General features: G+C 38.6%; 2 protein-coding genes across 3 annotated transcripts in view; both read right to left on the bottom strand.

The window, feature by feature from the left end:
• The window catches only part of LOC146460218 (uncharacterized), a 48205-nt gene extending 27434 nt beyond the window's left edge, over positions 1 to 20771 (bottom strand). The window contains exon 1 of the mRNA XM_085088524.1: positions 20745 to 20771. The gene's annotated coding sequence lies outside the window, so the exon portion shown is untranslated. The remainder of the gene's footprint in view (positions 1 to 20744) is intronic.
• LOC146460217 (uncharacterized) lies at positions 8182 to 20810 on the bottom strand. 2 transcript variants are annotated; one of them, XM_085088520.1, is made up of 2 exons: positions 20692 to 20810; positions 8182 to 9348 (listed from the first exon to the last, which is right to left on the bottom strand). In XM_085088520.1, the coding sequence occupies exon 2, from the start codon at positions 9323 to 9325 to the stop codon at positions 8330 to 8332; it is 996 nt and encodes a 331-aa protein (XP_084944646.1). In that variant the 5' UTR covers positions 9326 to 9348; positions 20692 to 20810; the 3' UTR covers positions 8182 to 8329. The 2 variants fall into 2 exon arrangements, with proteins under 2 accessions (XP_084944646.1, XP_084944645.1); XM_085088519.1 differs by lacking the exon at positions 20692 to 20810 and adding an exon at positions 10603 to 10658.
• Between the last annotated feature and the right edge of the window lie 319 nt (positions 20811 to 21129).

The raw sequence follows: 21129 nt of genomic DNA, 5'->3' as shown, positions 1-21129 counted from the left end.
GGGGGAGAGGGGGTGGTATTGACCACTTTGTATCTGCGTAGCCGCGTATCCACTCGTTTCAGGGTCACTTTTTGGAGTGGCGGGGTATTCCCTAGTTACTCCGTTCCATGATCGTTCCACAATATAATTTTTTTTAAGTGTTTTTATTTGCCTTTACAGGCCACAATATTTACAATATTGAACACTACTGACATTACCAGGTGAAAAAAATAGTCAAAAATCGTTTCTTATTTTGCCTTCTAACTCGTAACGTAACGAGAAAAAGTACGATACTTTTTCTCGTTACAAACTCTTATAATTTCGCTATTATTATCAAAACACTCATCGCGACGCTAATCTTTACGTTAAAACAGTCAACACAAATCATAGAAGAACTCATAGAGCTTGGGCTACCTATGTTGTGGATTGAGAACGGCAATCGAACACAATCAAACTGTCATAAAAAATTTTGAGCAATCGAACGTTCGGTTTTGTTTCGTACGTCGCGGTAATTTTTTTAATTTGTCAGATTTTGTGAATCTTTTCTGCTAAGCAGTCCCCACTAATTTTGCCCTGTTCTCTCTTTCTACCTCGCATTGACCAACATGTTTCTTGTGTTTAGATCGCTGCCGTAGATGTCGAGAGTTCGGACATTTTAGGGCACAATGCCCTCGAGCTGAAAAAGGAACAAAGCTCAAGGGTAACCAGCGAAGTAGGCTGCGAGCAAAAGGAGCAAATCACTAACGTAACAAACAATATTTCTATTTTCTTTCCCCAGTTTATAATACAATCTAGTTTGACTAATTTTCAAGTATATTTGAAATCCTTTACTCTATCTTTCAGTGTTTTTCTTTTATGAATTTTGGATCGATTATCAGGCTTGATTAGAATTTTGGATCATATACAAAAACGATAGCAAAAATCCAGAAAGCGCTCACAGAGCAAAAAAAGGCCTGGGACGGCACTTCTCTGCACCGAGAAACCGATTTCGGCGGAGGGAATTCCACGGAAACGCTTACCCGACAGGCCAGATAACTCCAGTCCCTGGCCTTTTTTGTGCTCTGTTACTGCTTTCTGGATTTTTGCTCTTTCTTCTTTTAAAATCGATCCATTGATTACCGTACAGGGTCACAATTTCAACTCAAATTTATGCTATTAACTATCATTTATAGCTGTTACCATTTTATATAAAAAAATTTCATACTAGAACCCCTCAAGAATTAATCGTGAATTTAGCTGAAAACTTAAGCTAAGGGTAACAATTTTTGCAAAGCATACGTGTCCTTTTTTATCAATTGTAACATACCTATTTTATTACACTGGAATAAAAAAAAATAAAAGTTTTGTGAGCGAATTTTCTTTGTCGAGGTTATAGTATCTTATATCTTCAGATTTTATCAGGAGCCATAATCAGGATTATGGCTCCTGATTTTATTCAACATATAAAGCTTAAAAAAATGTGGGATGAAAAACGACACGACCAGGGAGCCAGCGGAGCCTCCCCCCACCCCTTCCCTCTCCCTTTACAGACGTTCTAGTACATCCCTTGTAGTAATAGCCACATACTTATACTTATACTTATACTTGTACATATACTTATACTTATACTTATACTTATACTTATACTTATACTTATACTTATACTTATACTTATACTTATACTTATACTTATACTTATACTTATACTTATACTTATACTTATACTTATACTTATACTTATACTTATACTTATACTTATACTTATACTTATACTTATACTTATACTTATACTTATACTTATACTTATACTTATACTTATACTTATACTTATACTTATACTTATACTTATACTTATACTTATACTTATACTTATACTTATACTTATACTTATACTTATACTTATACTTATACTTATACTTATACTTATACTTGGGAGGTAACCACCGTGGCAAGCATAACAGCTGTTTTACGTGCGTTAAATCGATTAGGGTAGCGGCCCAGCGCTTAATAGCCTCCCACGCAGTCGTTTTGGGGGGACTCGCATTACCTCCTCCCTTTGTGGGGGAAGAGGTAATGCGAGTCCCCGCATTGTGTTCGATTACCGCATTACCTCCTCCCCACAAAGGGAGGAGGCAATGCGAGTCCCCTATTCGGTATATGGCCGTTAAGTCAATTGGGATAACGGCCGAATTTGGGTTTCATATTATATACCGAACGGTACCCGGCCGTTAAGTAATATGGGATACAGTAATAACCCGCATATAAGAACCTAGAATTTTCGAGGTCAGGCTGAACGGGTTCTTATATTTTAGGGTAGTTTTTCACAATTCAGGCTGATTAGGTTCTTAATAGGTTCTTATTTTTCTGGGGTTGTCGTAGTTGTACTGCTAATACAAAATGGTTTAGCACTCGTATTTTCAAAAACAAAAATGCTTGCCTTGTTGCACTGTAGCTTTATCGAAAGCATATTTCCATTGAAAATCCAAGCAAATGTAATTCAAAGAAAACATATACACAATAACTTTTTGTCAGAAGTTTCTCACACAATTAAAATCCAGAATTTTGACCATCAAAATTGGAGTGATTGTTTTCGTATAAAAACCTATTTTTCTTTTCCAGGCTGACCAGGTTCTTATATTTTGGGGTATTTAAATGCAAAATTTCAACCTGTAAGTTCTTATATCACTAGATTCTTCTATGCGGGTTTTTACTGTAACGGCCGAATTCATAGGTTTCAACTTATATACCGAACGGTATCCGGCCGTTAAGTCATTTGGGATAACGGCCGAATTTCGATAGGTAAATCGTATGATAATGCCGAACGGTATGGGCCTTTTTCATATAAAAAATAGTTTTTTTTGCATGTGAATGAAAACTAATTTTCATAACAAAAACTTTGCACTTAATCTCGCTTTCATAATGAGGTTCAAAGCGACTCGGAAATGGTCTATTCGGCCGTTAGGTTATTTGGGATAACGGACGAGTCTCGATTGGTAAATAGTGTGAAAATTAAATTCCATTGAACTAGAAAACGGCCGAAAAATTGTTCCTATACACCGAACAAGATAATGCCGTGATTCGTGAATATAATAATTTCCCCAATAATCCCGTAAAATCAATATAAGAAAAGGCGTGCAATTTTGGTAGTCTTTTGGTGATAAGAACGTGTGATTTTTTCCCCAATCTTTGTTGTTATCTCCAACTTCATTTGTGGTCCACCCTGGGGATCATTCCGGTTCAATTTGGGGATCATTTCCGGTCGGGAATCATTTGCGACTCCGAGAACATTTGCGGTGCGGTAAAGTTTGAGGACCTATTAGGTCGTATGGCGGCACGAGTTAAGTCAAATTCTTTTTTATTTTTGGGGTCGCGATGGGCCAAGAGATAAGACTTCGGGCCACGAGTTATTGTTCTCAGTGTCGTTTTTTTATACTCGGCTGGTACGAGTTAAGTTTTCGGCCGTGTTATAAAATTCTTTAAATTCTCGGTCGCGTTCTTTGTTTTCGGGCCGTGAAGAGTGTTTACAATATGCGAGCCAGACGTGCGAGGCATGAACAACCCCAACATAAACTGCTAACCGTTAAGCTAACCGGGGAGCTATTTAAGCTAATCTAAGTGCTATTTAGGCTAACTGGAGTGCTCTTTAGGCTAACCGGAGTGTTTTTAGGCTTACCTGAGTGCCTCGCACGTCTGCCTCGCATGCCTCGATCGCCCGCCCGCAGATTGTGCATCCCCGCCGTGAGGCGCCGAGTCTGAGGTTCACCACATGACGCGTCACATACAGGATGGCAGATGCAAGAAACAAATGACTAAAAATAAGACTTATTCCTCTAGAATTTATCAACTTTAACAGAAACGGCATTCGCTTACCTAGAGAGGCATTTCCTATTTGCAAGGCGAAGACTCTTAAACTTTATGCGATGAACAGACGCGAGGAAACTTAATCTGTTTATATGTCTATTTTTATAGTGTCGTTTGTGCATCTTTTAACTTTCCAAGTTTTTCAACCATTGATATTTCATCTTTTCATAACTAGCACTTTAAAAATTCGAAAGGTTTTTATCGTTTTTTATTTACTTAGCTTTTTTTTAGTTCCTCAAGGTTAGTTTTGTTTAACCGCAAATTTGGCAACTAAATCAGTCTATGACCCCGCGGGCCAAGATAGATAAAGATGTCTCACATTTACTATAGAAAAACAACCAATGAAGCAACGATTTCTGTCTTTAAATGAAAGGTGAATAACAAATGCTTTCCCCTGAATTTCATTTAAAAACATAAACAGCGAAACATTGAAAAACTTACAAGGATAACCAGTACGCGTGATGCGTAACGTTACTCTAGATCCCCGGGGGAGGGGGTACTCAACAGATGCTTGGGTAGGGAGGTGCGGCCCGGGCGTTCAAAAGCTTTCAAACCCTGGCCCTGTTTAAGACACAATTGTCTGATTTCCCTATCCCGTCTAAGACAGAATTCAAAATTTTCAGGCCCTTTTTATGACATTTAACCCAAAATCACACTCTGTTTTTATAAGACTAGAATGAAATAAGAATACACTAGTTTCTTACTGTATTTAAATGCATTGGCAATCACAATCTGTTTAAGCCACTAGGTCATGTAGGGATAGCCTGTTTAAGACAGAAAGTGATGAAATAGATACCCCGTTTAAGACAAAACACCCTGAAAACCATACCCTATCGGGCGGCACGTCCCCTTTAAGATCACATAAGGGAGTACCCCCCGGGGTCTGGATCATACCGAAAATTACGATCCGTCATTGACCCGGCGTCACATACATATTAGGACCGTACAAATGGTTTCTGTCTCTAAACGAAAGGTGAAAACGTAAGGATTAAAGCCCGGGGATTATAACTATAAGTATGACAAATGTCGTTTTCCCCTGTATTTCATTCTGACTGCAAGAAATGCAATTCTATCTGGTGGTTACTTATTGCCTCACTATATCTCTGTATCTATCTATTTGGTAGCCTGCGAGCAAGCTCTCAAGAGAGCTTGCTCGCAGGCTATCTATTTGGGGGAATTGGCGATGCTGGAGGTTATCACTGCTAAAAGATTGTAGGCTTACGCAGTACACAGTCAAATATGGCCCGAGTATAACCTGGAAACCGCTTCTTGTTTATTTTTGGGGTCGCGATGGGCCGAGAGATAAGACTTCGGGCCACGAGTTATCGTTCTCGGTCTCGTTTCTTGTACTCGGCTGGCACGAGTTAAGTTTTCGTCGCGTTATTAAATTCTTTAAATTCTTAGTCGCGTTCTTTGTAGCCAGCGAGGCATACAAGGCAGAAGTGCGAGGCATGCAAGGCATGAACAACCGCAAGATAAACTGCTAACCGTTAAGCTAACCGGGGAGCTATTTAAGCTCACCTGAGTGCTATTTAGGCTAACCGGAGTGCTCTTTAGGCTAACCTGAATGCCTCACACGTCTGCCTCGCATGCCTCGCTGGCTCGCAGATTGTGCATCCCTGCCGTGAGGCGCCGAGTCTGAAGTTCACCACATGACGTGTCACATACAAGATGGCAGATGCAAGAAACAAATGACTAAAAATAAGACTTATTCCTCTAGAATTTATCAACTTTAACAGAAACGGCATTCGCTTACCTAGAGAGGCATTTCCTATTTCCAAGGCGAAGACTCTTAAACTTTATGCGATGAACAGACGCGAAGAAACTTATAATCTGTTTATATGTCTATTTTTATAGTGTCGTTTGTGCATCTTTTAACTTTCCGGCCAAGTTTTTCAACCATTCCCTTTGTCATCTTTTCATAACTAGCACTCTAAAAATTCGAGAGGTTTTTATCGTTTTTTATTTAGTTAGCTTTTTTTAGTTCCTCAAGGTTAGTTTTGTTTAACCGCAAATTTGGCAACTAAATCAGTCTACAAGGATAACGTACGCGTGATGCGTAACGTTGCCCTAGATCATACCGGAAATTACGATCCGTCATTGACCCGGCGTCACATACATATCAGGACCGTACAAATGGTTTTTGTCTCTAAACAAAAGGTGAAAACGTAAGAATTAAACGCCCAGGGATTATAAAAAGCATTCGTATGACAAATGTCGTTTTCCCCTGTATTTCATTCTGACTGCAAGAAATGCAATTCTATCTAGTGGTTACTTATTGCCTCACTATATCTCTGTATCTACCTATTTGTGGGAATTAGCGATGTTGGACGTTATCACTGCTAAAAGATTGTAGGCCTACGCACCACGCAGTCAAATATGGCTCGAGTATAAGCTGAAAACAGCTCCTTGTTTTAGGTAATATTTGAGACAGTTGTTTGACTTGCCATAACTTTCATTGTCTTTATCCACGAACTGCAGCTGTCGGATTATGGCTCCTGATACAGAATGATGAGGGTGGGGACCACTGTAACCAGTAGGTGTACCGAGGAGGGTGGGGAGGGGTGAAAGTATTACAGAGTATACAATAATGAGAGTTGGGACCAAACGAACCAAAAGGTGTAATGAGGAGGGTGGGGAGGGGTGAAAACATTACAGAGTATAGGATAATATGAGTAGTAACAAAACGAAACAAAAGGTGTTCTGAGGAGGGTGGTGATGGGTGAAAGTATTCCAGAATATACAATAATGAGAGAAAGAACCAAACAAACCAAAAATATTTTTGACCTAAAATAGCACAGTCCCGGGGTGGGTACTCCGCGAAATTGTTTGAAAGGGGGTGGGGGGGGGGAGGGCTGGTATCTCCAAACTCTGATTCTATGTTAGACCAAAATATCTAATTTCTCAGTATTTTTTTTCAGAACTAGTCACTAATATTCATACCCATTTTCAGACCCATACGCGTTTTTGATATGAATTCTTATATACCGCACATATCACCAAGTCTCATGGCGGTTTACATTTCTATGGGGTGAGATCGGACGTCAGTAAAATACGGTCCGCATTTACATTCCCATTTGCAGACTGTCAGACCAAATCTCTAAAAAATGTCAAATATATAAACAATGTCTGGGAAGGAAACTCACAGTACGTTTACAGTTGGAATAATTCACGGAAATATTCCTTGGCGCGACAGCCCAACCCCACTCCCCACAGGATCACACTGTTCAAAGGTGACACCAAAAGAAGTCAGTTCAAATTTAGCATCATTTAAAGTTAGCAATCAAGAAATATTATATTCCCTACACAAAGAATTATAACGCCTGCAAACCAATGCTCCTTTTACTTAATGGTCATCGTCCCATGACAAGTAATTATTGCACGCTCTCCAGCATCTTGAGATTTAGGCCCAGTTCAGATGCCGAAATTTTTATGAGCTGAACTTAATTCAAATTAAGGTCGGCCCAAATCACGAGAATCCGGCCTTTTGATTCAGACGCCGAACTTAATTTATTTGAAGCAAAACCAATCGAAATCTCAGCGTTTTTATTTTTAATTTGTTTATTTGAAATACGTTATAATAATTTATGCATTAGGTTCGGCTCATGAAAAGTTTGAAGTCTGAATCAAAGCCGTTCCAAAGCCGAAATTCCCGGCTGAGGCAGGCGGGAAGAACGGCTGAGCCGTTCCAAATTGAAACAGCCGTTCTCAACTGATTCAGACGCCGAACTTTTCATCTACTTAATTCGAGGTATTAGGTTCGGCTCATGAAAAGTTCGGCGTCTAAACCGGGCCTTAGTAACCTGTGCATTTCATTTAAATAGACCGTTTCCGAGTTGCTTTGAACCTCATCGAAGGGAGGATAAGTGCAAAGTTTTTATTTTGAAAATTAGCTTTCATTCACATCCAAACAAAACTAATTTTCAAATGAAAAGTTTTGCACTTAGCCTCGCTTTTATAGTGAGGTTCACAGCAACTCGAAAATGGCCTATTACCAAGGACACCAGGGGATGGGAACAGGTGTTTATATCAGCGGGTTGTCTATCTTCAGCGGGTTAATACTAAGTAAAATATATCAACTGGGCAAATACATGCCTTTGTAATGATAAGGTGATACAATTAAGTGGATGACAATAAGGTGGGTATAACTGCAACAGGAATGTTTATATTTTAACCGTTTTATTCAAAATGTATCAAATGTTGCACAAAAACTTCAGCGTCACCAGCTGTATACCGTGATAAGAGAAGAGACTAAACTAAAGTTAATCATTTGTTAAATGAACTTTATAGCGGTCAAAAAGTAGCATCTCACTACTCAACTCCTCCCGACAAATCCAGCAGATGTTTTTCAACATCACCAGCCTCTGGTCTCATCCAGCGGTGCGTTTCTAGGAAAATGTAGGTCTTTTTGGATGTGTCATTACGAATACAGTCTCTAGCATCCTTATGAGATACATGTGCAAAACGTGTGGCACTGTTTTCAAGCCAATATGAAAGTTTACGTGTCTCCTCAGATGTCCAGCTGCGACAAAACATTTGCTAATACAAGTTTGCATTCATAAGGATTCTCTCTAGTATGGATTATTTCGTGTGATCGTAAACTTCCTGCTTCACTAAAACACTGGCCACAGTGTTTGCATTCATAAGGCTTCTCTCTTCTATGGCCCCTTTCATGCATTTTTAGGCCAGATGCTACCCTAAAACACCTGCCACACGTTTTACATTCATAAGGCTTCTCTCCAGTATGAACTCTTTCATGCATTTTTAGGCTAGATGCTACCCTAAAACACTTGCCACACTGTTTGCATTCATAAGGCTTCTCTCCAGTATGAATTCTTTCATGTGTTCTTAAGTTTGCTGCTTGACTAAAGCACTGGCCACAGTGTTTGCATTCATAAGGCTTGTCTCCAGTATGGACTCTTTCATGTATCTTTAGATAATCTGAAAAACTAAAACACTTGCCACACTGTTTGCACTCATAAGGCTTCTCTCCAGAATGGATTCTTTCATGTTTTGTTAAGTTTGTTCCGTAACTAAAACATTTGCCACACTGTTCGCATTTATAAGGCTTCTCTCCAGTATGGACTTTAACATGTCCCTCCAGATGTCCAGTGTTAGCACAACACTTACCACACTGTCTGCATTCAAAGGGATTCTCTCCGGCATGGCGTCTTTCGTGTGACTGTAGAGATGTTGCTTTACGAAAACACTTGCCACACTGTTTACATTCATGAGGCTTCTCTCCAGTATGAACATCTGCATGTCTCCCCAGATGTCCTAAGTCACTAAAACACCTGCCACAGTGTTTGCATTCATAAGGCTTCTCTTCAGTATGGAAAGGCTTCTTTTCAGTATGCAAAGGCTTCTCTTCAGTATGGAAAGGTTTCTCTTTAGTATGGAGTCTTTTATGTCTCTTTAGATCCGTTGCAGTCCTGAAACACTTGCCACACTGTTTGCATTTGGAAGTGTTCAAGCGACGTCCTTTAAGCATAAACAATCTTGGCATTCTTTTTAAGTACTGTTTAATACCTAAAAAGTAATTGAAAACCACCTTGTGAATATCCTCGAAAAAATGCATAAAATAGCGAACGATATTGTCAGGCATTTCCAGTATGTACAAATCGTGCGTTCACGCCTTTACAACAGCTAAAATGCATTAAGAGTTGGTAACATTCCTTGGACTGGGTGGTCGTGTTATTGCTGTGTTTATAGTTAAGAAATGTGATATTTCACTTTTCACCTGGCGAACAAATTATAGACGATTTTTTTTCAATTACTCAGACCGGAATATAGTGGAACCTCGATTTAACGAAGTGCCAAGGTCCTTGGGAAATCGAGGGTTCGTTATATCGAGATTCTGTTAGACAAAGAGGTTCGATAAATCGAGGTTCAACTGTACTTTGAAGACGAAAATCAAAGTTCTCCCAACAGGAGTTGAAATTATGACTTTCCAATTGCTAGTTCCGATGCTCTGAGCTAGAGGCGACTCGTAATAGTTAGGCCATTAAACTTGGTTCACGTTACAAACATGCTATCATACTGCTAGGATTTGAATGTCGATGACTGCCTCATGTATATTAAAAGAAAATGATGTTACCGTAAGTGCAGGATGTTCAACCTAGTTTAACGGTCTATAGGCTGGTATTTTTAAAAGAATTTGCAGAAGTCACTTTAATAAGCTGGTTAGAAAAAAATCTTAATACAATAAAAGGTATAGTTGGAGAAAGGGCTTGAACCAGGACTGGCATTTGTTTCCAGAACAGTTAACTTAAATGGAAAAAGTCCTGATCACATGTTGGTTGCAACTTGTTGATATCCAGACATAATGCCATGGCAACAGCACATATATGCAGATCAAAGAATCCCTGTCAGCACCCCCAGGGAAAATAGTCAGTGACAAGGAGGTAGAAGGGGCATCAAGTTGCCACACCCGAAACGTCGTACTAGGCTATTTAAAAAAAATTGACTGTTTATTTGTAAACAAGTACAAGTTACGGAATAAATGTGATGATAATTTTTTCCCAACACACGACAAAACGGCTTTAGTTACAGTGCTCTTTATGAGTATCTAGACATGCATAATGAACATGTAAGAGAAGAGAGGGAAGGCCTCTGGAGAGAAGGAGTAAAATGCTGCGACAGGAAGGAGGAGAGAGGAAGGAAATGAAAACCTGTCACTGATCACAAAGATTTTGTTGAAAGCAATTTCAGCCAAGAACAGGAAGCTATGGAGCAGTTCGATTGGTCAATGGAAGGTAATAAAAGGTTTTGAAAAAAAATTACCTGCAGGCGACCCAAACATCCAGCTCTTTCAACTGGTATAAACTAATTGGAGCACAAGCTAATTGAAATATATCTTGCACCTACACATCCGTTTCAGTTTTAAGTGCATTTTCAATCAAACATCCACCATCTGCTTGTAAGTGAACCCAATAACACATTTCTTTTTGACTGTGTTCTGCAGAGTTTCACTAATTAAATATTCAATTCAGCTCAGTTCGTTAAGTCATAGCTCCGTGCTGTAGTAACACAACATCCCTACATCCCTTAATTCCAACCTTCTACGGTGAGCTTACCCTAAGACAACTCTCTACAGTTAGCTTACCCTAAGACAACTCTCTACAGTCAACTTACCCTAAGACAACTCTCTACAGTCAGCTTACCCAAAGACAACTCTCTACAGTCAACTTACCCTAAGACAACTCTCTACAGTCAACTTACCCTAAGACAACTCTCTACAGTCAACTTACCTTAAGATAACTCTCTACAGCCAACTTTCTCTCAGACAACTCTCTACAGTCAACTTTCTCTCAGACAACTCTCTACAGTCAGCTTACCTTAAGACAACTCTCTACAGTCAACTTACCCTAAGACAACTCTCTACAGTCAACTTACCCTAAGACAACTCTCTACAGCCAACTTACCCTAAGACAACTCTCTACAGTCAACTTACCCTAAGACAACTCTCTACAGTCAACTTACCCTAAGACAACTCTCTACAGCCAACTTACCCTAAGACAACTCTCTACAGTCAACTTACCCTAAGACAACTCTCTACAGTCCACTTACCCTAAGACAACTCTCTACAGTCAACTTACCCTAAGACAACTCTCTACAGTCCACTTACCCTAAGACAACTCTCTACAGTCAACTTACCCTAAGACAACTCTCTACAGTCAACTTACCCTAAGACAACTCTCTACAGTCAACTTACCCTAAGACAACTCTCTACAGTCCACTTACCCTAAGACAACTCTCTACAGTCAACTTACCCTAAGACAACTCTCTACAGTCAACTTACCCTAAGACAACTCTCTACAGTCAACTTACCCTAAGACAACTCTCTACAGTCAACTTACCCTAAGACAACTCTCTACAGCCAACTTACCCTAAGACAACTCTCTACAGTCAACTTACCCTAAGACAACTCTCTACAGTCCACTTACCCTAAGACAACTCTCTACAGTCAACTTTCCTTAAGACAACTCTCTACAGCCAACTTACCCTAAGACAACTCTCTACAGTCAACTTACCCTAAGACAACTCTCTACAGTCAACTTACCCTAAGACAACTCTCTACAATCAACTTTCCCTAAGACAACTGTCTACAGTCAACCTACCCTAAGACAACTCTCTACAGTCAACTTACCCTTGGACAACTCTTTACAGTCAACTTACCCTAAGACAACTCTCTAAGGCGGACGGCTTCAACTGGTACTGTTTTGTGACCAAATGCTCTTTAGGGCAGACACCTCACTGAGGCAGACAGTCTCACTCACGGTGGCCATGTTGCATTTTGGTAGACAGGACAATTTTTTTCTCTTCTGGGCGTTAATTGCCATTTTTATGCAAACTATGTGAATAAATTTTCGTTCGTTTTGTCTACCAACATGGCGGCAATGCAAACCCCTATAGAGCTGGTTTTAAGGGCGTTTCCTTACAGAGATACGACTGTAAAGTCAGATTTGACCCATGTAGGAACAAAATAATACAGGCCCACAGTAGGAGGCCTATCCTATCCGTACACTTAAGAATGCATAAAGCTTACCACTTTGGTGATAATGATAGATGTATTTGTCAGCTTGTGACACAGGCATGCTCGGCAAAATGAAACTTCGAGTTCTTCAAACAGGAGTGGAACTTTCGACTCCTGTTGCGAGAACTTGGTAGTTCTTTTTGCAACCATGCCTGTGTAACTGGCTGAAAAAATAGACCCATCTATCATTATTTTACTCACAAGGCTTTAAACATAATTAAACAAAGATTACTTTTCTGGAAATTTATCGCAGAACAGTTGCTATTACATCACTTAGGGTTTAATTAACTGTACATGTAAGTTGCTAAACCAATGTTTGGAAGCAAGTTTTCCAGAAGATCCCTGTTTCTCAGTTCAATTCAAATATCCATACATTAATTCCTAGCTCGAAAGAAGAGTAACACTACATCCCCATATTCCCCACTTGGGAGCCTGTTTACAGGCTATATATTCCTTAACCCTTTAACATTTTTTATTCGATTTATCGTTCGCTGGTGAACGATAATTTTACTCGCTCGGTACAAGAGGAGAATAGCCTATGTTGGAAAACAAACAACGCCAGATACAACGTTTGATTGAAGAGGTTTCTGGCATTGGCAGGTCTAAAGGAGTACCTTTAACGTTCTCTGACTGGCAATTTCTAGTAAACTTTGTACTCTCAAGGTACTTAAACGCAAGAAAAAATAGGTTAAAAATGTGACATGTTCATATCTGCCTGTAAAACAAATCATTCATTGCATGCAACTCACATTCTGCCAATTGTAGTGAAATATCGTGCCATAGATGTGGAGGGTAATAAAAGGTTCCCAGCTTAAATTCTCAAGCTACAGCCTGGCAACATAATGCATTTTTCCTAGTTTAAGGACCAAAAAATGTGGAATATTTGACCTTGTAACCCCCACGGGGGGCCAACTATCAATGCAAACACAGAAAGAAATACAAAGGTCTCTCGCTGTTCTTAAAAACGATGTGTTGTTGTTGACAGTTCCTGTCGCTATAATGTTACAAAATCAACCCAGAACAAGGCAAACTCAAAAACATGAAAATAAAAAAAGAAAGTTTAAAGGGTTAATTCCTACAGTCAACTCTACGTACCTAGCTAAGAGAATGTTGCTGTATGCCAGACAACTCTCTAAAGCAGACAGCTTCACCTGGTACTGTTTTGTGACTAAATGCTCTTTAAGGCAGACACCTCACTCCAGCGGTCATGTTGGTGAACAGGAACGATAAGATTTAATTGCCATTTTTATGCAAACTATGTGAACAAATTTTCTTTTGTTTTGCCAAAGAGTTCTTCCAACAGGGGTCAAACCTTTGACTCCAAGTGGCAGAACTTGGAAGTACTTTAAATATACATATGCCTGCGTAACTAACTGACAAAATAATACATCTAGCATTACTGTATCCACCAGGCTTAAAACATACTTGCACAAATTTTTCCAGATTTTTAATGAAACCTTCTGTGGGGGGAGTATGGATATTTTCTGGAACTGCACAATGAATAAATGGGTTTCAAAGTCCCAGAAAAAAAAATCTACTAAGCTATAATTAAGGACTGCGTTGAATCAAAATTGTATTTAAGCAGAGGAACTGTCATTCGATGATCGCCTCATCTACATTAAATTGACTCTAATCTATAATAATTATAAAGGTTAATTATTAACCTGGTCATAGTTTTGTACCTATCATTGGCCATCCCCTGGAGGGAACCCTAGGCAAATTTGACTTTGTAAGGAGACTTATAGGGGGATTTTGAACAATTATTATTATTTTACCCAGAGATGGAGGAAATGAGGGAGGTTTAGTTTCGAAAATCCTTAGACTGCGGGGAAAACAGGGGACTTTGTAAATAAAGAGTGACAAGCCAGCATGACTCCCTCAAGCATGTTTTTAGTCTATAGTATGCCCGAACATTCTTACCATGTTGAAATATTTTAATATTTGTATAGGATACATTTGACTTAAGCGGCTGTCAGTATTGTGACAAACATTCTGTGAAAGTACGTCCAGAGTTAGCCCAGCAGTGTTACTATGTATTAGCAGCAAGATTTTGCACAGATATTAAACAGGCCATGTTGAAATGTGACCATGTGAAAAGTCAAGTCACATCAATGTTATTTAACTCTCAAAAATGTTTACATAAAAACTTCAATACCTATTTTTTTAACTTTTAGGAAAAATTAAAGAAATTCTCAATATATCATTGGTTTTAAAGATCCATAGAAAAAAAGTGAAGAAGCATAAGAAGAAAGAAGAATAATGTACATAATTATGTAATGTTAATTATGTGGAGTTTGGGACACCCGAATAGCCTGTGGAACTAATTGAGTACAAAGTGACCCAAAGAAAATTAAGTTCAGTAAAAGGAATACAGAAGTGAATAGCAATTTAGAAAAAAAAGGTATCACATTGTGAGCTAACCATGAAAGAATTAATAACATTACCATGCTAAAAATTTATATTATTATAACTGTCAATCACAGAATTCTTTACAGTTTGATGAAATCTAGAATAAGGAGTAATTAGCTTTAAAGGCTTGGATACACCACAAATGAGGCTGGGAGATTAGTACAGAATCGGGTTCTGTACCGAGCTACGGTGCATGCCCCCACATCCTGATAAGAATATGTGGCCATTCAAAGCTGATATTATTACAGTCAACTCTCTCATAAGCGACCACCCATGGTGCAAGACAAAGTGGTTGCTTACAGGAGGTGGTCACTTATGGGAAAGATCAACAAAATAAGCGTAATACTGGACTGATTAGTCAATTACATAACAATATTACCTTAGCAGCTAAATTTAGGCAAATAGGAACTAATTTATTTGATTTTTTCACATCTATTCATTCTTCTGATGAAACTTTGTATAACATTTCGGAACACATCTGTCCCGTTTACCTACAGATCTAATTAAAGCCATCTTCTCTGTCTGTAAACTGTCATTATCTGTCAGCAGTCCGGGGTAGCGTCATTAAAAATTGAACTTTTGTCACTTCTACGTGATGATTTACTAACTGTATATGTTGGGTGGTCGCTTACAGGAAACAAAACAAAAAAAAATGTGTAATTTCTGGCCTAAAAAGTGGTCGTGGTCTCTTAAGAAATTTGAGTGATGGTCACTTACCAGAGAGCTCAGAAAAAGAATTTAATTGAGAAACAAAACGGTTGCTTATGAAGTGGTCCCTTACGAGAAGTGGTCGCTATGAGAGAGTTGACTGTTCAAAGTCAATGCTTGGAACTACTACGTCACATATGCACCATGCCTAAGAAAGAGATTTATTCTTGTACTTAACAGTTGTTTAAGGTGTCTAATTATCTGGCACAGGTAACCCAATCATATAATGGGTAAAATTTGGTTCACCAAAGAAGAATACACGAATGAGCAGAAAACACCCTCAGACGTTTCTCCATTGTATTTTCTCCTTCCATTTTGTGCCAAATCTCTGTTGACTTGGACTGCAATCTCAGCCTTGAGCGACTTTCAACGCAGCACTCTCAGTCACCGAAATAAAAACGCACAATGACCATATACATCAGTCGAGTGTTCTCAAACTCCAACAAGAAGTTAGCCATTCAATTCAAAGTAAATGCTTACATAGACCCTTGTTACGTGGGATGCCCACAGGGCAGGCGGTGTTAAGTTTTCGGTCGGGTATCTTTTTTTTCCTTCGTCGTAGGTTCAGATCTGCTCATTAATTTATGCATTAATATTTGCTCTCTCCTAGAGGGGATCTATTATCCTGATTGTCTTCAACAAAAATGGCCCAATCAAAATCTATTATTGGTGCGTATATCACGAGGGTGGGACCCTCTCCTCCCTACCTGTGTGACGTCAAATCATCATTTGATTTATCAATTAAACCTGGATTAAATTCTGCTCTCTCCTAGAGGCGGCCATATTGTTTACATGTTTTAGACTCAACTATGCTGTTTTCAAAAAGAAAATTAATCCTTTTGAAGCGGTAAATCAAAAGAATAACTTCTAAGAAGCACTCGACAGTTAAAACGTTGGAAAATGGACAGCTTACGGCGAAGCAATTTGGTATTGACTGGCCAGATTGTGTTTTGCAATACGGAGAGGAAACTTAAGCTTGAGCTTCGAAGTTACCTGTGCTGCAGGCTTTGTCGAACTGATGTGTAAACCGTACTTGAAGTCCACCTCATAAAAAAAGTTAAAGGTTTGCTTGACAATTTCTACTAAAGTTTTTGTGTTCATTTAGGAAACTTTTTGTCTGTCTTTAATTTTTGTCTTCAACAATAATATTGTCTTCTGTTTTCTGAGTCAGATATGTAATCTGGCCTGGGTAACGAGGTTTTCCAGGAACAATTTCTGGTATGATCTCGAATAATGTAATACAATAGAAAAATAGGAAATATAAATAGCCCTGGATAACCTGTGAGACAGATACATATCTGCCTCTGTCATGACATTTTCTGAAAGAAATTTTGGTATGATCTCGAGTACTGTAGTGCAATATTTCAATAATTATTGTGACGGGAGAATAGCTTTAGCAATTGACAGCTTTATGCACCTATCAATGTTAAGCCAGGGGGGGAGACCCTGGGCATATGTGGGGCATTTGACCTCTATTTCCTTCCCCACCCTTGGGAATTTGACTAAGAATCTGGGCCACAGGGTGGAGACGTTTGCTTTTTTTGCGTGGAGGAATGGGACCAAGTTGCATCCTCCCATGTGCTTGTCTCTGTCCTGGCAATCTTGGAATTAAAGTAGCGCAGCTAAGGCCTGAAATGTTAGACTTTTCGTTTCTGTTAGATTGAGACAACAGGATCCGAAATTAACTTTTTTAGGCAGGCGCCAACTGGCAAATGAATATTTTTTTTCAGTCGCCATATGGAAAAATGTGGTCGCCAAAAAGTGTCAATAACATTTTTCCTTCACAGTAAAACACAAACCAAAATTTTTGGTTGCCAATTTTTCTTATAAGAATCAGAATGAAGAGATCGCATTTGGGGCTGCAATGGCGATTTTTCTGCTAACGAATAAGATTAAATACAAACATGCTGATCATAGCTGTGAAACATTGTGGTAGATTTATAACAACAGGAAAATTGGTTTTATACTTCAAAATCAGCGGAAAGGTAAAAAGTAAGTGACCAATTGGCGGATGGCTTTGAATTTTATTTTAATCGATTTGGCTGAAAATCAAAGTTATTGTTTGTATAATGATCGTGGCATGAAATAGTTAATCGCCCGTTGGCGACCAGTTGTGAAATTCTGGTCGCCAGTGCAAACTTTTTAGTCGCATTGGCGACCAGGAAAGCGCAATTTCGGACCCTGGACAATGATATCTGATTGAATCGTTAAAAATGCTAGATTTGTATAACTAAACATGGTGCACTCTTTTCTGTAAGATTGAGAAAAATTAATGATGTCTGATTGTATCACTTGAAATGCTAAATTCGTATAGCTCAACATGGTGCATTCTTTTTTGTACTAGACTGAGAAAATGATATCTGATTGTATCACTTGAAATGCTTAATTTGTATAGCTCAACATGGTGCATTCTTTTTTGTATTAGACTGAGAAAATGATATCTGACTGTATCACTTGAAATGCTAAACTTGTATAGCTCAACATGGTTTACAGCCTGTGTTGTTTCTGCAAGATTGAGACAATTACATTTGATTTTATCACTTTAAATGCTAGATTTGTTGATTATTTTCCTCTGATTACAAAAAGCATCAAAGGAATTTTAAATAAAAAAGCTTGGCAGTTTATATCGATGATTTGTAAAATATACACAACAACTACAATGAACTTAAGGGGGGGGGGTTACACCTGAACGCCATTTTTCCGCCACTTGACATGGCTTTAATGGAAAAATCTCGTTCGCCTTTTAAGTAATCCAAAAACCCTATCATCATATCATGAATCTGAGTTGTGGGGTATTTTGTGAATTTTTGGGTGATTTTTGGGTATACTTGGGAGGAGAAGTTTTTTCTAGAAAGATTGGTAAAATTAAGAGAAGTAAGAAATATTGAAGATTTAGTGAAGTTTTAAAATTGGAATTTGTAGTTGATAATTAATAGACGGATATCAAGTTAGTCCACCAGCAACCTGAGGTGCTCTTGCGTGGGTATCAACTGTCTGTTAGTGTTCCAAATATCATTTTCTTTCTTCTATCCCTTCTTAAAACCTCTTCAAATTTCATTCAAATTTAGGTGTATTCTTGGGTTTTACGTGACCTCACCAAATTCTAGAATTCAAAACCAGGAGGCCTACAAATTTTTTACCTTCATTCAAGGAAAGAATACTTAAAAATATGTCTTTCCACAATTTCTTAGCTCAATGTCGTACTTCCTTTTGAAAATAGAAGAGTTTCAATTTTGGAAGTTTCATCGTGCATGACATCAAGAGGACGGCCATGACAGAGCTGTTTTCCGTATCTTTTAAAAAAATGCCTCTTCAAGAGATTTTCAACATTCTAAACAGTTTAAGTTTGAGGAGAAATATTTATCTTAACATTCGGAAATTCACAAGGGAAAACAAACCTCTTTTCTGGCAAAAGTAAACTCCAGATATTTTTTCTTATTTCCGGCCGCCATGTTGGTGTTCCTCAGAGGGACACCAACATGGCGTCTCCATACTAAGCTCTATAACTTTGTGTGAAACATTTTGTCAAATCACTCGAGTACAGAATACCGCACAGACCTGACACTTGGACAGGTTTCTTATTTAGTTACCATCTATGACATGTCAATTTCTTGACTTCATTCATGGAATGCTTTCAATTTGTTTTTCACGCACACGGCAATGGCTTGACAGTGAAAGCCGGCAATTACCCCCTTAAGGGATATTACTTCCCCAAGGTGGGGATATTTAATCTGGTTTGACTAAATTTTGGAGCCCCACAGAGGAGATTTTGGCCAAAAATTTAAGTCAAATGCACCACGTATGCCTGGGTTCCTCCTCCCCCCCCGCCCCCCTTTGGCATTAACATTGATAGATGCATTATTAGATAGTTTTAAAATCAGCAAAGCAATGGGAATGAGGCCACATAAGCATCCTGGAATATGCCATTAGGGGCATCTTGTTTCTTCAAAATTTTAGCAAATTGTGACGAGGAAAACTTTGAAAATACGCGTGAAAATTAAGCTTAATCCTTAATTCTACTCAACAGGCATTCACAACATAGACTCGATCTGATCATGGAAACAATTCATCCCTTTGATCGCTCGTGTGAGCAGTACTCGGTCATGTTTGTAGCCCGGGGTAGTCAATCGATAAAAATTGATATCGGAAAATCATTCGATAAATCGATATCTATCGATAAATTGAACTTAAACGATATCCATTTTAATCGGTCAATCGATAAAATTCGATACTCACACGCCGACGAAGTGTTAACTTTATCGATTTTATCGGATTCATTGATCTTTATTGAATCGATAAAAATTATCCGTTTCCGTTGTGGGAGCGTTTGATTGTGACTCTTTAAATGTAGATTTCAAAAGCGGCAATGAAATTATTTGTTGTCAAGCACTGTACAAGAGACTAAAGAGACTGCATTATGATTTTCTTCCTGATTTTATTGTTCGATTACCTGGTTCGATTAGAAACGTAAACTATTTACTCAAAAAATCACGAAAATCTGTCCCTTTTAAGACGGGGTGAAAGAGCAACGAGCGTGCGATTGTGTTACATTAGCAAATAAATAAAACAGTGGAATAATCAACCAGGGATCTATATCGGATTTCAAATACAATACACCCTGAGTAATACTAAACGTCTGTAGAAAAGATGAAGCAATTTTTATCGTTTAACAATCAGGAAAGTTGTTATCAGTGTCTCTGCGAGTTCTTTAATACCTTTCGGTGTTTCCGTTTCGAAAATTGGAACGATAATTCTGTTACGATAAATTCGATATTTATCGATAAAATCGATAGCCCTGATTCAAAAATCGATAATTATCAATTACTCACAACAAAATCTTTCATCGATTTTTATCGAATTTCGAAAAAATTAATCGATTGTTATCGAATGCTATCGATTATCGATATTATCGATTGACTACCCCGGGGTTTGTAGTGAAATCAATACAGATACTCCATTGATCCTGTAAATAGTTCATTGTTCTAATCGATCAAGTGAGCAGTACTCAGAACTTACACTCGTGGAGCGATCTATCAACTATTTCAAAGATTTTTTACTAACTATTTAAGTTTACAAGTGGATCGATCTTTCCTGACTATGTTGTGGAACGATCATGGAACGATCTGACCGGATACCGAATATCTAAATGTGCCCTTTGCTTGTCGCTGTCACTCGATGACAATGTTATCGCTAAAAGTAAACTAAACAGCCTGTCTTACCTGTAGACAAAGAGATCTTGCCGCTTTTAAATCACTTGATCACGGACGACGTCTAACCAAGCACAACACACTCCCGAGAAAAGAATGTCGACAAATCTTACCGGGTGGTTACCTAGCCGTTCCGGACCAATGAACAAACTCCCGTAGCGCGTGACTCGCGTTCCGCGCTGGCCTCGCGCTTCCCTCCGCTCGCCTGAAAATGCAAAAAAATAACGCATGTTCTAGTTTTTCAGGCTATGATCCCCCAAAATTATGAAATGACAAGGACATACATGTAGGAATTTCGAAGAGAGTGTAATCGAGATCTCGGAGAAGAGAATCATGATACTTATTCCGTTCCCAGAACAAATAATCTAAAAAAGAGCAAGGCTGATTTCACGATCAGGGAAGCAAACGGAAATTGAATTTTTCCCTTTTTTGAGCGTTTTCACGCCATTG

The sequence above is a fragment of the Pavona decussata genome, unplaced genomic scaffold (assembly GCF_977016875.1).
Source record: "Pavona decussata unplaced genomic scaffold, jaPavDecu1.1 SCAFFOLD_214, whole genome shotgun sequence".
Classification (NCBI taxonomy): Eukaryota; Metazoa; Cnidaria; class Anthozoa; order Scleractinia; family Agariciidae; genus Pavona; species Pavona decussata.
The sequence above is the reverse complement of the archived record's forward strand: the minus strand, read 5'-3'. Positions and strand labels throughout refer to the sequence as shown.